Below are 15169 nucleotides of genomic sequence, written 5' to 3'. Positions count from 1 at the left end.
GGACCTCTCCAAACAGTTCCGTTTGCAAAGTTGTAGAGTTTACATAAGAGTTGTGTATTCCAAAACTTTGAACATCCCACAGAGCAAAATTATATCCATTATTACTAAATGAAAAGAATATGGCACAACAATAAACATAACCCACCAAGACTCCTAGAGTAGGCAAACAGTATGTGGAAGAAAACACAAATGAATGGAAGAAGGTTCTCTGGTCAGTTGATGATAAAACTTAACTATTTGGCCATCGTGAAAAACATAGCACAATCCCAAACATTGTATCCGTATGGCATGGCAGGAAGCAATCAATTTGTGAAAAAATCTGTTTCAGTCTGTTAGAAATTTAGTTTACCTTCCACCAGCACAATGACTATAAACATACTGATAACGCTACCCTGGAGTGGTATTGTCTAAATGTCTTAGACTGTCCAGTGCCTGTACCTCAACTCAAATGGGAGTTTATGGCACATTTTGAAGACAGTTGTGCATCAAATGTGGTCTTATAATTTTAAGTAGTTTTATCTGGAAGAATGAGAAAAACACTCATGTCTAGAGATGTGTATATAAACAAAATATACTGATGCTGCCTTCAAATGAACATACTATTAAAAAAATTTAATTTCTAACTTCACCCTCATCTTGTTATAATTACTGTAAAATACTTAAAAGTTTAACAAACTTTCTAAATCATGTTTTGAATGGTAAGAGAAGTTTTTAAAATATGGTTATTTTCATAAAAAAAAATAAAAAATATCAACTAAAGTTTACCACTAACAGGAAATACAATATGTCACAAAAAAACTGTCTCAAATTACTGGGGTAAGTTACAGTATTCCAAAGTTATAATATAAAGTGACAATTATACTCACTTATACTAGTATAAAAGTTATCATTGCTAGTAGCAGATCTTCCCAAGTGAAAAGGGTATATGCTGCCAAGAATATGTGATGTGGTTGTGATCCTATTAATAATCACTTATCCACTAAATGGGGGATGATTCTAGCAAATATATTTTTTGAAATTATGCTAATAATGATAGCTTCATACTTCTATACAATATATAATATAATACACTTAACATGGGGATGAGTGTACATAGAGTTGTGTGCCATTACAATGAAAATCATACAAATGTATATAGTAGTGTATGACCTTTCAGTGATGGGGTCCTAAGTTTGAATCCGACCAAGGGCAACATCTGCATGGAGTTTCATGCCGATAGGTAAAATGACTTCATATAAAACAACTGACCCTTGGGGATGTTGTTTTGGATGAGAGCCTTTATGGCAACCACTGTCTATCCTATTCTACAATGTTCTGTGCATTTTGAGTCACTTGGGTAGAAAATTGCATTACAAATGTTTGTCAATGTAAAAATATTTCATAACATTGGAAACTTATGAAAATTTTGGTATTTAAATAATCAAAAAATAGTTAACCAAGTTTCTTTTTAATTTTATGATTCTTGTTTAAAGTACTCAACATGTAACTACAGTAAGCATTTAAGAAACATCATTGTAAAAGCATTGTATATATATGGTTATCTGAATGCAATAAACATATTCAGACAGAAAAAAACACCTTATTTCAAAGTTCTACAAAGTCTAAAATACAAGTACACTTACAGTAGAGACATTTTTTGACATTTCCAATTACAGAAAGTTTCAAGCGCTACCAAGTAAAGAAAACAATTTATGATGTTGACATTTCGGTGTTTTCTTGCACACAGTACACATCCTGCTATAATGTTTGTATAATCTGAAAAATGTAAGTTTAATAATGTAAGAGCTTTGACAGATTCCATAACGCTAGATCTCATCTGACTGTACAGGTAAAGCCTCTTGATATACGTTTCATAAATTTAATGATATCAATTATTATATTGGAAAAGGGCAAATGCTTTTGTTCGTATAGAGTACCTAGGTCTGTAAACATCACAAAGAAGCTTCCATGATGTTCACATTAAAGGGATCTTATCATTAACATGTCAGAATAACCTTAACAGGATATTCTTCTCCTACCTTTCATTCTCTTTTCTGTGCCGACGTTCGCTTAAAATCACGTTTTTTGTCGGTATGTAAATGAGATCTCTCTCAGCACTGGGGGCATCCCCAATGCTGCCAGAGAACTCTCCAGCACGACCTCCATCTTCTTCTAGAACGAGGTCTTCACCACGTATTCTTCTGGCGGTGGCTTCTAATTTCTAGACCTCGGGCCAAGCCAACTGCGCATGCTCGCAGCCACAAGAAAATGGCCACTTACATAGTATTGTAAGCGGCCATTTTCTTGTGGCTGTCAGGCATGTGCAGTTGGCTTTGCCCGACGCCTAGAAGTTAGAAGCCGCCACCAGAAGAAGATGCAGTGAAGACCTCGTTCTAGAAGAAGATGGAGGCGGTGCTGGAGAGTGCTCTGTCAGCATGTGGGACACACCCAGTGCTGTTTGAGCACTGGGGCCCGCCCCCAGTGTTGCAAAATAACTCATTTACATACCGACAAAAAACGGGATTTTAGGCAAATGGCAGCATTGAGAACACAACGAAAGGTAGGAGAAGAATAGCATTTCTTAAGGCTATTCTGACGTGTTAACGATAAAAAAAGTGATTGAATGATAGGATCCCTTTAAGAAAAGTGTCACCATTACTGTAGAGGTTTTTCCTTTCTTCAGTAGTGTTACGGTTCTGTGTATATTTTTAAAAATAATAATTTTAAACAACAGAACCTCTAGTCTAGTCAGTGTCTCTAAACACTGCAGCAAGGTCCACAGGCCCAATGGTGGACGGCTGTATGTCTGAATCGTTCTCCACCAGTTAAGCTGCACTGGCAGATATGTGACGCGATACTTAATGTGGACAAGCTGCAAGAAAGCCCTGCCAGTTAACCCCACTGGACAGGTGCACAGTACAGCTAACACAGCAAGGCTGCCAAGGGTTAACAGTCACCCCAGGTACGCAACTAAACAGGCTCCTGCAACAGCCAGGAAAGTAAAGGAAGTTTGACAGTAAAGAGGCTGAGAGCCCAAGCCTGCTGCAACTCTATGGGCTGGAACAGTGTGTACTGCTCCTAACCCTGGTGTAGAGCTTACAGTTCAGGAATTACAGGGTACTAACTACAGGCCTAGTCTGAACCCCTGCCTGGATACTGGAGCCTAGCCCTGAACTACTGTCCTTTAACAAACTTCAGTCATTCTGATTCAAAGTGTGAGCGCCAGGCGGGCGTCAGCTCACACTATTTAAAGGCAAGTCCCCGCCCAATAGGGGCGGTGATCATGACCTCACTGCTCATGCTCAGTAGGAACAAAATGGCACTTAGCCTGCGAGCGGCTCCAATAGGTCTGAGCATGCTCAGTAGGCCAAAAGCTGGACATACACTCCAGACACCTCACTATCTGAGGGCGAGAGTTAGATTAGCTGTACACGGTATAGCATTCAGCCAATCAATGCTGATTCTGCAGGACGAGTAAGGGCCGGTTCACATTAGCGCTTGCCTCCCATCCAGAAGGAGTCCGCAAGAGGACCCCCGAAGAGAATATCAGTACAACTGCATATAATAGGCTCCGTGTGCTTAACTGTCCAGCACTTGCAATTACGCTGATATTCCATTTGGGGGATCCTCAAGTGGACTCCTTCCGGATGGGAGGTAAGCACTAATGTGAACCGGCCCTAAAAGCAAAGTGGAAAGAGTAGGGCATGGAGCGGGGAGAATGGTAGACCTGCAGTATAGTATTGCAGCATCCCTCCTTGCAGAACCAGCGTTGATTGACTGAATCCTATACTGTGTATAGCATTCAGCCAATCAACACTGGTTCTGCAGGAGGCTCGTCTTTGATGAGGCGGAGTCTAAGATCGGACTTCAATGTAGACTGCATATTTAACATTAGAGCAGTCTACATTGTATAGGATTCACAGTGGCTCAGTGGTTAGCGCTGCAACCTTGCAGTGCTGGAGTCCTGGGTTCAAACCCTGCCAAGGACAGCATCTGCAAGGAGTTTGTATGTTCTCCCTAGGTTTGCATGGACTTCCTCCTATACACCAAAGACATACCGATGGGGGAAAAATGTACGTTGTGAGCTCTATATGGGGCTCACAATCCACATTTAAGGAAAAAAAATGTATGAATGGTGAGGGAGTGGGCCTCAGTACATGTTTTGATTTGTGGTGGATGGGGTCTTAGTTGTGAGTGTTCACTTATTTTGAAACCTCATTTAGTAAGCGTATTGATGGTTTGGGGCAATAACATATACTGTTTGAAAATCCATTTTGCTTTGAGATTTTTTTACATCAGTTCTAGGTTTTCACTCTTTTTGGTCCTAGCTAGCTCTATCTCTCTCTGTGTTAGTCACTTTACAAGTCTTTACCACAGCACAGTATTGTTCATTTGGGGTAACAGTGAAAACAAGCCAAGTATGGATTAAGGTTTAGACAAATCCTGCTTTCCCAGCTTAACTAATACCAGATATTAGTGAGTGCAGACCAAGCAAGTGACCTCTGTGCTGCATTTCCCGACTGGTGAGATGTAAAGCAATGTTCCTGCTCCATCACCAATATACAGCTATGACATTATGACTTCAAGGACCCCAAAGAGGATCCTTTTGAAACTTTTTCCTGAAAATGAAAAAAAAAATACATAAAATATGAGCTTGTCATAAAAAATGACAGGAAAGTTATGGCATAACATTAAGAAAGAAATGTTATAGTTGTACAAAAAAATGTATGCACTAAGATGTACTGAAATGTTTGGTACTGGTGGTAAATCCAAGAAAATGGTCCAGTCATATATAAAGAAACATGGAATAGATACTTATTATACCAGAGATATTTCAAAATATTCTAGTGGTAAACATACAAAAAATATGTATGCCTATGCCAGGGTATAAGTAAAATTTGAGATCTTATTTGAGATCTTATCTTCTGAGTACAACAGGCCAAGCAGTGTTGTTATTATTCGGTCGCTCTAGAAACTTATGTCAAATGAACTTGATTTATTTCTATCTTATGAAGCACCCATATGAGGAATGAATTCCTACAGTGACTCCAGGGTCACATATATTTTACAGTCTGATGAACATTTTAGTAACAATTTGTTCTCATTGATCCCACAAGACTGACAGAACAGCAGATCGGAATGAATCATTATTGAGATGTTAGGTTACACTAAATATTTCATCCATACAAAAAATGTAAAAATTCAAAAAATGTGCATTTATAAACTGTATATACAGATGACCATAGTTAGAAAATGATTGTTTTTTGTTAAATGTTTTAATAAATGTGCTGTATTATACGTAGAACACATATAGTAGGATTGATACATTTACTTGCTAAATTATCATACTGAGATAATATAGAGAATATTGAGATTATTGTCGATGGGTATCTACTGTGTGGTTTTAGAAAAAAAAACAAAAAAGGAAAATTTTATGCACTGGTTAATGAGAAATTAAACGAAGGCGGGATATTGAATTAGATCAGGAGCCAATACATGTACTCAATATACAGACCTAGAGTCTTTAGCCAACAGACACTGAGTAGCCAAGTTTGGATTCTTGACTATTTTATCTCTTTGTCAATCTAAATTACCAAAATGGCTGACATGATGATTGATTGATCAAGTGTACAGAGAGAAAGAAAGAGAGGTACAAGTACACAGCAATCATCAAAAATGCCTTGCTTGATATTCTGTAAGCCAAGCAAAATGGATCACAAAGAAACATATAATACTCCACTACAAGAGGCCTGAAAAGTGTATCAAAATAGAGGATAAAATAATTTCAAAAAAATACAGGAAAATACTATAAATCTAATTAGGGTCAAAATCATTAGTAAAGACTCAAACTTGGAATTGCTATTTATAGGGGTTTTCTCATGAACATAGGATCTTCTCATGCGTAGACAACTAAAAGTTGAACTTTTTTTCAAATACAAAATAACTACAAATTTTGCAGAATTTTAAAGATTTTCACTAACCATCTTAGTGGTGAGTCGTTTTTGTCTATGTCAGTTGCTAATGGATACAATCGTGAATGCAGTAACTTTCTATAGTCTGAGAACTAACCGTGATTTCTGTATTGTGGATAGATTATTAGACAGGAGCGTTACATGCACAAGAAGATCACCTCTGCCATAATAAGGAATTAACAGCTGGGTTTCTAAAAAGTGCTAGAGTATAGGACAATATTCGTATGTAAAACAGTAGATGATTTCGGACTTACTCAAAAAGATTAAGTAATCATTTTAGATTTCCTTCAACCTGACCTTGGGGATTCAGGCTAAGGCCCCACGGGATGGGAAACGCATCACAGTTCTTTCCCCAGCGCTTTAAACAGAAAGCTCACAGAGTTTTCATCCACGGACTTTCTGTTACCATTATATCTACGGGGAAGCCGCCGGCATTTCCATAAACATAATTGACATGCTGTGATTTCCAAAACCGCGCTGGGTTCCGACAAAGGCAAATCACAGTGTTTCCGACCCATGGGACCCCGACCTCAATTAATCTGAAACACCTTTAACATATTAGTTCAATGTTACTTAATGGGCATTGTTTTTTTTGTTAAAGTTCAATGTCATATATATGGTAAATTGTGAAGTCTGTAGGTTATTCATATTCTTGTCTATGTAAAAGACCATTGAGGTCACTTATAACTGTATAGCCCAATATGTATACATCAAACTATGTGTGAACTATATGCACTATATTCTACCTTTTGGACATATGCAACGTTTACTGATCTAGATTCATTAGTTCAGATACAAAATATGAATATTTCCACTTGGTCTACAACAGTTTCATATGACACTGTACACTGTATTGTTAGGTCATGCTAAGCTCACCATAGACATAAGATTTTTACTGGCGATAGAGAACTGGTAAGTCACCTATTATCTGTTCAGCCTTTGGCAGATACTACTACATACATTGTAAGCTATGCAGTTATTCCAATCAACGATCAGAACAGAACAGAACATCACAACAAAGATCAGGCTGGGTAGTCTGGAATTCTGCTCTGTTAGTCGAATTACCTAAACCAAAATCCTACACCCACAGCTTATTATTATTATTTTATTATTATTATTTATATAGCACCATTAATTCCATTGTGCTTTACATTTGAGGGGTTACATACAATACACAGAATATACAGGTAGATATAATGCTAACAATGACCGACTGGCACAGTGGGGTAGAGGGCCCTGCCCGCGAGGGCTTACAATCTATGAGGGCTTACAATCTATGAAATGTATCTTATGTAGCTTATGTATCCTTTGAAGATGTTCAGAAAAGGTGCAGAGAAAAATTGCTTCAGATCAAGAGTAAAATAATCCATACCACTTTTAAAGTAGAAAAAAGTAGATGAATGTTTATTTCATGCCAATCGAGTCCAGGATATACTATGACTGCACTGAGTTAAAGGGGTTTTCCAGGACTAGATCTGTATGGGATCAACGCCTGACACCCCTATTTATCAATTGTTAGCTCCCCAAGTGCTACTTCCTCTTCATAGGCCATGTGACATCAAGTTCATCAGTCACATGGTTCTCACAGTTCAATCCTATTCAAGTGAATGACATGAGTTGTGATACTAAGTACAGCTGAAACAAAACTATGTGCTTGTCTGGTCCTGAAGAGGCTATAGCATTTATGCAGCCTCTACAAACAGCTGGGTCATAGGATATGTCATCAATTAATAACACACAGAAATCCCTTTAAGTTATTGTGGTTGTAGTCCATCTGGACCAGAAGCCATTTTCATGTTTAATTTGTTTAGCTCAATTTGGGCCATTCCTGTATTTATCCAACATAGTATATTAGTTGATATATTAACAACATAAGAACCACCTGCATCATCTATTCCATTTTTGTATACCCAGAGCTGAAGAACTTTAAGAAATTTAGTAGCTCTGCTTTCTTTTGGTCTCTGGGGATGAACTCCCCTTTATGATTTAGCGGACCTATGTGTTCTGTCTTTGGCTTTCTCCATTAGCAGCCACATTTGTAAAAAAAAATTCTGCCTTATTACAAATGACCGCAGAGCATTGTCTCTAGTAGGATCTTCTACGAAAGGCCTATAAAATTATCCTGCAATAAGTAAGGACATTTCTCCCATGTGCAGATGAATTAGAACCATGGCCCTAGTCAATATCCAAGTCATTAAAACTACCATTATCACCACTGTACCTGTGCAGCTTGCTCCATTTGTTGGCGCAGTTGCATTTAGTCTCTGCCTTGCTTCACCCACTTTCATAAAAAGTTTCGAGCAGGGCACAGATAGATCAAACGGGTACATCTTTGGTACAAATAAAAGGGACATGCCGCAAATATGTGCCACAAATACTTAAACTTACGCAGTTTTCTGCATGGGAAAATAGTCAATTCCCCCAACTATATTAAAAGAGTAATTCCTTCTTCAAGAATTATTTCACAATCATAACATATGTTTTTCTTCCACAGATTTATAATGAGAAAATACTACAAATGATCATTTTGATTTATGTATGGTGCATTAAATATTTCTAAACGATAGGCCTAGGATAAGCCATCAATGTTAGATCTGTGAGGGGTCAAAACTTATGGTCCCTAAAGATTAGCTGCTCCAGGACAGCATGGCTCTTGTTAATGTTTTCATACTAGGGGCAATGCTGTTCATTCACTGTCCAAAGTATAGTGGCAGATTTAGGAGCTGTAGTGCTTCCCATCATTGCAGTCCATGGGGCAACACAGCAGTACTTAAAGCCACTGCTACTCTATGAACAATGAGTGAGCAGAGTGACTTGCATGTAAACATTACCAAGAGTTATGCTGTCCCAGAGCATCTGATCTTGAGGGTTCCTTGGTGTCAGACTCTTGTAGATCTAATAGTGATAGTCTATCCTATATTGGAAAGTGGATAATTCCTTTAATGAAAGTTTAAGAATTGCTTTAAAATTAGGTGTTACCATTTGGGATGCATCCCTCTACACTCTGACATTATACAGTCTGTACTGACAAGTGCAGTATATCAGTGTAAGCCTGTATGGACTTCAGTGCCATCCTCCGCCCACATCCTATGGCGTAGAAGGCTTGTCCAGCTGTGAATCCATTTTTTCGGTTCTTCTTGCACTGTCTGAACACTGTCCTATTGCCTCACCTCTACAATTAATTTTCCACCACACTCATCTTACAGCTTTGTTTCCCCCCTAGTCCTCAAAGAGTTAACCTCAGCCATACTTGTGTTATTTACGTCTTTTCCTTCCAATCAAGTCTGGGGCGGGTTCTTTCATCCTATATATTGTTTTCTCATACTCACCTTTGTGCCTGCTATTTGCCTTTCTGTGCATGCTGGCTCCATGCTATTACTGTTTGTATTTGCATTTTTGACCTTTGGCTTTTCTTGTGACTATTCTCTTGGAATCTGACTCTGTACTGCACTGCTTCACTGGTTCTGACCTCTTGCTAGCTGACCTCTCGTTTGTTGTTGTTTTTCTTGTCTGCTTTCTGTGTTATCAGCTATATCATAAGAAGGGACTGCCACCCAGTTGTCCTCTGCCACCTAGGGCAGTGAGGCAAGTAGAAAGGGACAGGGGAGGGTTTGGCTTAGGACTCACCATCCCTCCCTTCCAGGGTTCACCAGTAGCTACTGGGGAATTACTCTTCTAGCAATTCCATTACTGTCAGACTATGTAGGATTCACAACTGTTTGATGTACATTTCTATTAGTATTAGCAGACAGATTCACTACTTTTCTAACATAGTCTAGAAATCAGTGTAAGAAAAATTGGAAATAATAAGCATAATAATAATCAGAATTTAGTGATACCGTAAATATACCGGTAATTTTGTTTTCATACAGATGTAAAATGCAAGAACAAAGATAATCAGACTTAAAACAAAAGATAAAATTATATTTATCATACCTAAAATTAGAGTATATCTATTTTTGGTAAATAATTATTTACATGACAAAGCAGTATTTTCTCAGTTCAACCCATATACTATGTATATAGACTAATCTATAAATAAAGAAATATATTTATTTAAATGTAAACTTACTTTATGAAACGTCCTAAAGTAGGCTGCTTTTTCATCTGGGAATTTTTCTAGCCTTCTCGGTCCTTTACTTGAGGCCTTCTTAAAAACTAACCAGCAGCGCCTATAAATCTGAGAATAAAAGTATAAATCAATAAATTCTGACTTAACATCGAAAATAATATAGTAGTGTAAAACCAGCTTAGCAGAACATAAGAACAGTTAACAGGATAAATAAATAGCTATAGATGTCAATAAAATAGCTTGTGTGTTTCATTCAGATTTTTTTTATTTTGCAAGAACATTCAGTTGCTCTTATTGTACTCAATTTTCTTACAAAGTCATTTTTAGCACATTCATTTAGTGCTACCGAATTTTATATTTTTTTACTTCAAAACCAAATAAATGTAAAAAAACAAAACAAAAAAATTATAACCCTAACTTCTTTTCCCGATTAAAAGAATTTTTAGAAATAAAAATAGAAAAATACATATAAAGTATTTGGAATTGCCAAGTCCATTTGTTAATGGCCAGGACTATAAACTTACTGTAATATTTTATGTACATGCTGTAAAATATAAAAAATAATGCCAGAATTGCAGTTTTAGTCCAACCCAGTAGGCACCAAATGAAATAAAAAGCAATAAACAGTTTTATGATTCCAAAACTGACACCAATGCGAACTTTAACTCATCCTGCGACCAAAAAATTCCCTCTCATCTTAGTTATAGAAATGTTTCAATATATTATGGAATTTTTTGCCTTCCCCTGGATCAACACTGTAGGGGTTGTAGGTTTATAGGTTGGACTTGATGGACTAATGTCTTTATCCAACCTCATCTACTATATAACTATGTAACTATGTAACTATATTATATAAATAGTCAACTCCCCCTTCCCCATGGGTACTAAACATAATGGTAAAAAAAAGCAAAAGAAACCCTCTAAATTAATGAATAAATAAATAAATAAATAAATAAATATTGAAAAAACCTGAAAATAATAAAAATGTTAGTTACCCTCCTCTCCCCATTATGTAAATAAAAAGTATAAACATATTAGTTCTACATTATCCAAAATGCCTGGATTAAAATATAAAAGTATTCATTCCAAACTGTGAATAGTTGTGACGCCTGACATTATTTCATCTGATAGGGAGCTATGTGATGTTTTCAGGGATTCTGATACATATTACTCCCTTACCATTGCATTTAGACACCTCTACATTGAGCCGCATGTATTACAGTCTCTAACCATAGAGTTGAATCTGTATTCCGATTTGTAGCTGTTGCTGTTAGGCACCGTTGAACACTCTGCCTAGGCATCAGGCCTGGGCAGAGCCAACTGCGCATGTCCGCGCGGGCGCAGGCATGCGTAGTTGGCTCTGCCTAGGCCTGATGCCTAGCAGAGTGAATTCAAGGCCGGAAGAGGACCCAGGGACGCTGCGCAGGGAGAAGAATCCATCCCGACCCTCACTCATGGACTTGGTAAGTAGAATTTGATGGAATGTTGCGTACCCCTGAAACGAGCATTTCCCCCCATAGACTATAATGGGGTTTGAAACCCGTTCGAACAGTCGAACAGTGGGAGGCTGTTCGAATCGGATTTCGAACCTCGAACATTTTAGTGTTCGCTCATCTCTAATTATTATTTTATTGTATTTATTAAAAGTTTCATTTTATTTTTATTTCTATCTTCACTTTGTTTTCTCTGTAAGCTTCCCTTCATGCTAGGTAAACTATCTGTATACCTGGTGATTTTTTATTCACTGTGAACAATGTGAAAAAATACATAGAGTGTCATCTCAACTTTTTCAATAGGTTTCAATGGCATTTGTTGTCATCTGTGCTATCGTTATAATGTTGACCTTTGCTACGATCAAACTGATGGAGTAAAGTCAATGTGTCACTTTTACCACAGTAAGTAAATTAAATACAAATATGAAAATGATACTGTCAAACAGGACCTGTCACTGAGTACAAAATGCTAAGTACCATATCATTATAGTATCATTTGATGGCTTCTGTTCTCCTAATCAAGTTGGTGTTATTCTTTTTTAAAATTCATCCATTTGTTGAAAAAGTAATACCCCAGGAAAATTATATGTAACCTAGCTTTGATTTGCCATGTGGGCAGGAAACTTTTTAGTTTCTCAGAGAAAGACAGAAGGTTCCCACTCACTTGAAGAATCAGAAATAGCTTAAATATAATCTTCCAGGGGCCTTATCTTTTGAATAGATAGAGAGATTTTAAAAAGAAAAATTCTAACTCTTTCACAGGCACAGAAAGAATCAACTGAGATATGGCTTTTAGTATTTTGTATTGGTGACAGATTTTCTCTAAATTTACTCTTCCAATCCCACCCCATTCCAATCCCACCCCATTCATATTTTTTTCAAACTTTGTAGTACATCATATGGAATATCAGCTGGTGTCACTAGAAAGTATCAATTCTCCTGCCAAAAATTAGCCCTATGTGAATGGAAAGTATATTAGTATGACTTTTGAAAAGTCTGAAAAAACTAAAGTAAAGAAGTTAATAGAATAAATGACTTACTGAATAAAATTTAACATTTTATTTTTACCATGAAATAAGTCAGACAAAATTTGTAACCAAAAAATCAATGCAGAGTTGCTGCTTTTTCATTCTATCCCAGAAAGGTTAATCATTAAATTATTGGTGCTGTAAAAATGGTGCTGTCAAAGAATATAACCCCCCCCCCCCCAAAAAAAAAAAAAAAATCCTCTATACAACTATGTCAATAGAGAAATAAAAGCAATGACAAAAAATGACGCTTTGTCCATAAGACCCAAAATAAATATGGACCTTAGGGGGTTAAAAACGATATGTTTAATGATGTTTTGAGTGAAAATTGAATTCCCTGATGTGGAATTATGGTATTATTGTTGTTTTTGAGAGAATTTGTTCAGATTTAATTAGACAACTGGATTTCATATCAAAATCTGTACGTATACATATATGCGCAAAATAAATTACAGTAGAAAGGTACGCTCAAATCAACTTTCACAAAATCAGAAGATTACGTTAGAAGATCAGATAATATGAAAGCAAAGGACATGTGAACATTCACTTTCATCTTTACTTTACTAGTTATACAAGAAAACATCACAAGAGATTTAAAAGTACATACTGTAAATCCTAGACCAGTTACAAAATGCAAGTACCTTGGAGAGCAACATTGAATGTGCCCAGCAGAACAGACATTTATAGTAAAGAATGGATTAAGCATTGAGACATGCATCAATCAACTCAATCCCAATAAAATCAGGTTTTAAAATCAGTCGTTCCATAGGAAACTTTAGTGTTTACTTCCTATTGAAAAAAAATAAATAAAAACATTTACACTTGTCATGTGATAGGGTGAAGGGTACAGGGTCTTCCTGAGCCTGATGATAACTGTACTGAAATGTAAAGATTGAGAGTCTTTAGTAGTTGATACCTTTTTAATGGCTAACAAAAAATGATGACAAATTCTCATTGTGAAAAGAAAAGAAATTGAACGGCACAGCTATATATGATATATCATCCTTATGATTCGGGTCATTCCTCTTTTCCTCTGTTATTACCCTTCACTGGTTAAGTCTGCCAGTTGCATACCGTTAAAAGTGGTGCTCTACAACCCCTATATTTAGCATACGATTCTTCAAAGAAAAAAATAGAAAAGAGTTGTTGCATTCTTGGATTGAAAAAGCGTCAGTATAGACGCGAAACGGCTGTTGCCATTTTTTTTGCTGATAATGTTTTTCTCCCTCCCTGTATAATTATTTTTATCCGCACTTAATAAAGGACTTTGTTTTTTACCAAAGGGAAGTGTCATCTACCGACTTTCGAATGGTGAGTGCCCACCCCAACTCTTTTCTATTTTTTTCTTTGAAAAAATGATGACATATTGCGAGCTTTCGGAACAACTTGGTTCCTTCATCAGGCTGGTATAACACAATATCTGAAGGCAGGCAGATTTATACAGGAATAAGGAATCTCAATCTTTATATTTAATATCCACTGGCTAATATGATACAAAGATATATATTTCTTACTGTATTCCTGTATAAATCTGCCTGCCTTCAGATATTGTGTTATACCAGCCTGATGAAGGAACCATTGTGTTCCATAAGCTTGCAATATGTCATCATTTTTTGTTAGCCATTAAAAAGGTATCAACTACTGAGGACTCTCAATCTTTACATTTCATATCCACTGGCTGATATGGTACAAAGATAAATGTTTCTGATAACTGTACTGTAACCCTAAAGAGTTCCCATAATGATCTCTGTGCCTAGCTGGATGCCATGGTTTTTATTTTTGAAAAACAACTTAAAAGTATTTAAAGAGATGAAAAATAAATAATACTCTTTACTGAGGTCTAAGAAAATTACAATCTTTTAACTGTGAGACAACAACTTATAGCTATGGATCTGAAACATGGAAGATTTACTATTGTGGATTTGACTAGATTCTGGCATAAATTCACCAAAATGTGTTGTGTTGTGTTTTAGTGAATCTGATTTGAGAAAACATTTTTATGACTTGTATGGCAAGTGGATGTGACTTCATGGGAAAGGGCAAAGTCTTAGAAGGTAGCAGGTGTAGCAAATAAAATACACCAAATTGTACCAAAATGTTGACTTAAATTTTTGACCCAACCTATAGTTGGCATGAACTTAAACTAGACAATCTAATGACAGACCAGATTTATCATCCCGTGATAGATCTGACAAATTTCCAGACTGCCTATGATTATATTACCTATTAGTAAATGTGGGCCGATATGCACGTTATGAAACTTATCCTCACAAGAGAATAGTTAGTCCAAATAAGTCTAAATGAATTTTTTGACAGCAACAGAAGACAGAATGCATGTTACCTTTACAATGTCTTTGGCTATGAGTGAAGGATGGTAGAGGATCAGTGAATATACACCACAGTAAATAATAGTTAAGCATATACAATGTTTTACACATTATGTAGAAACAAAAACATTCTGCATTTTGTTAGGATCCTCAAATTGCTTTTCTATGTTCTCATTTTTTTTGTTCTCATCGGAAATTGTCAAATTCATTTTAAAGATTCCAGGTGTGAATTAGCAAAACAGACAACGCTGAGCTATAATATAGAGTCTTCTTTGTATTTACATCACAATACAATGTA

At 36.5% G+C, this 15169-nt stretch overlaps 1 protein-coding gene across 2 annotated transcripts in view; it reads right to left on the bottom strand.

Annotated features, from left to right (window-relative positions):
* The window catches only part of DOK6 (docking protein 6), a 366775-nt gene that overhangs the window by 231598 nt on the left and 120008 nt on the right, over positions 1–15169 (bottom strand). For both annotated transcript variants that reach the window (XM_075270784.1, XM_075270785.1), the window contains exon 2: positions 10024–10131. In XM_075270784.1, coding sequence (XP_075126885.1) covers positions 10024–10131 — 108 coding nt within the window. The remainder of the gene's footprint in view (positions 1–10023; positions 10132–15169) is intronic.

Source organism: Leptodactylus fuscus, chromosome 4 (genome assembly GCF_031893055.1).
Source record: "Leptodactylus fuscus isolate aLepFus1 chromosome 4, aLepFus1.hap2, whole genome shotgun sequence".
Lineage (NCBI taxonomy): Eukaryota > Metazoa > Chordata > Amphibia > Anura > Leptodactylidae > Leptodactylus > Leptodactylus fuscus.
The sequence above is the reverse complement of the archived record's forward strand: the minus strand, read 5'-3'. Positions and strand labels throughout refer to the sequence as shown.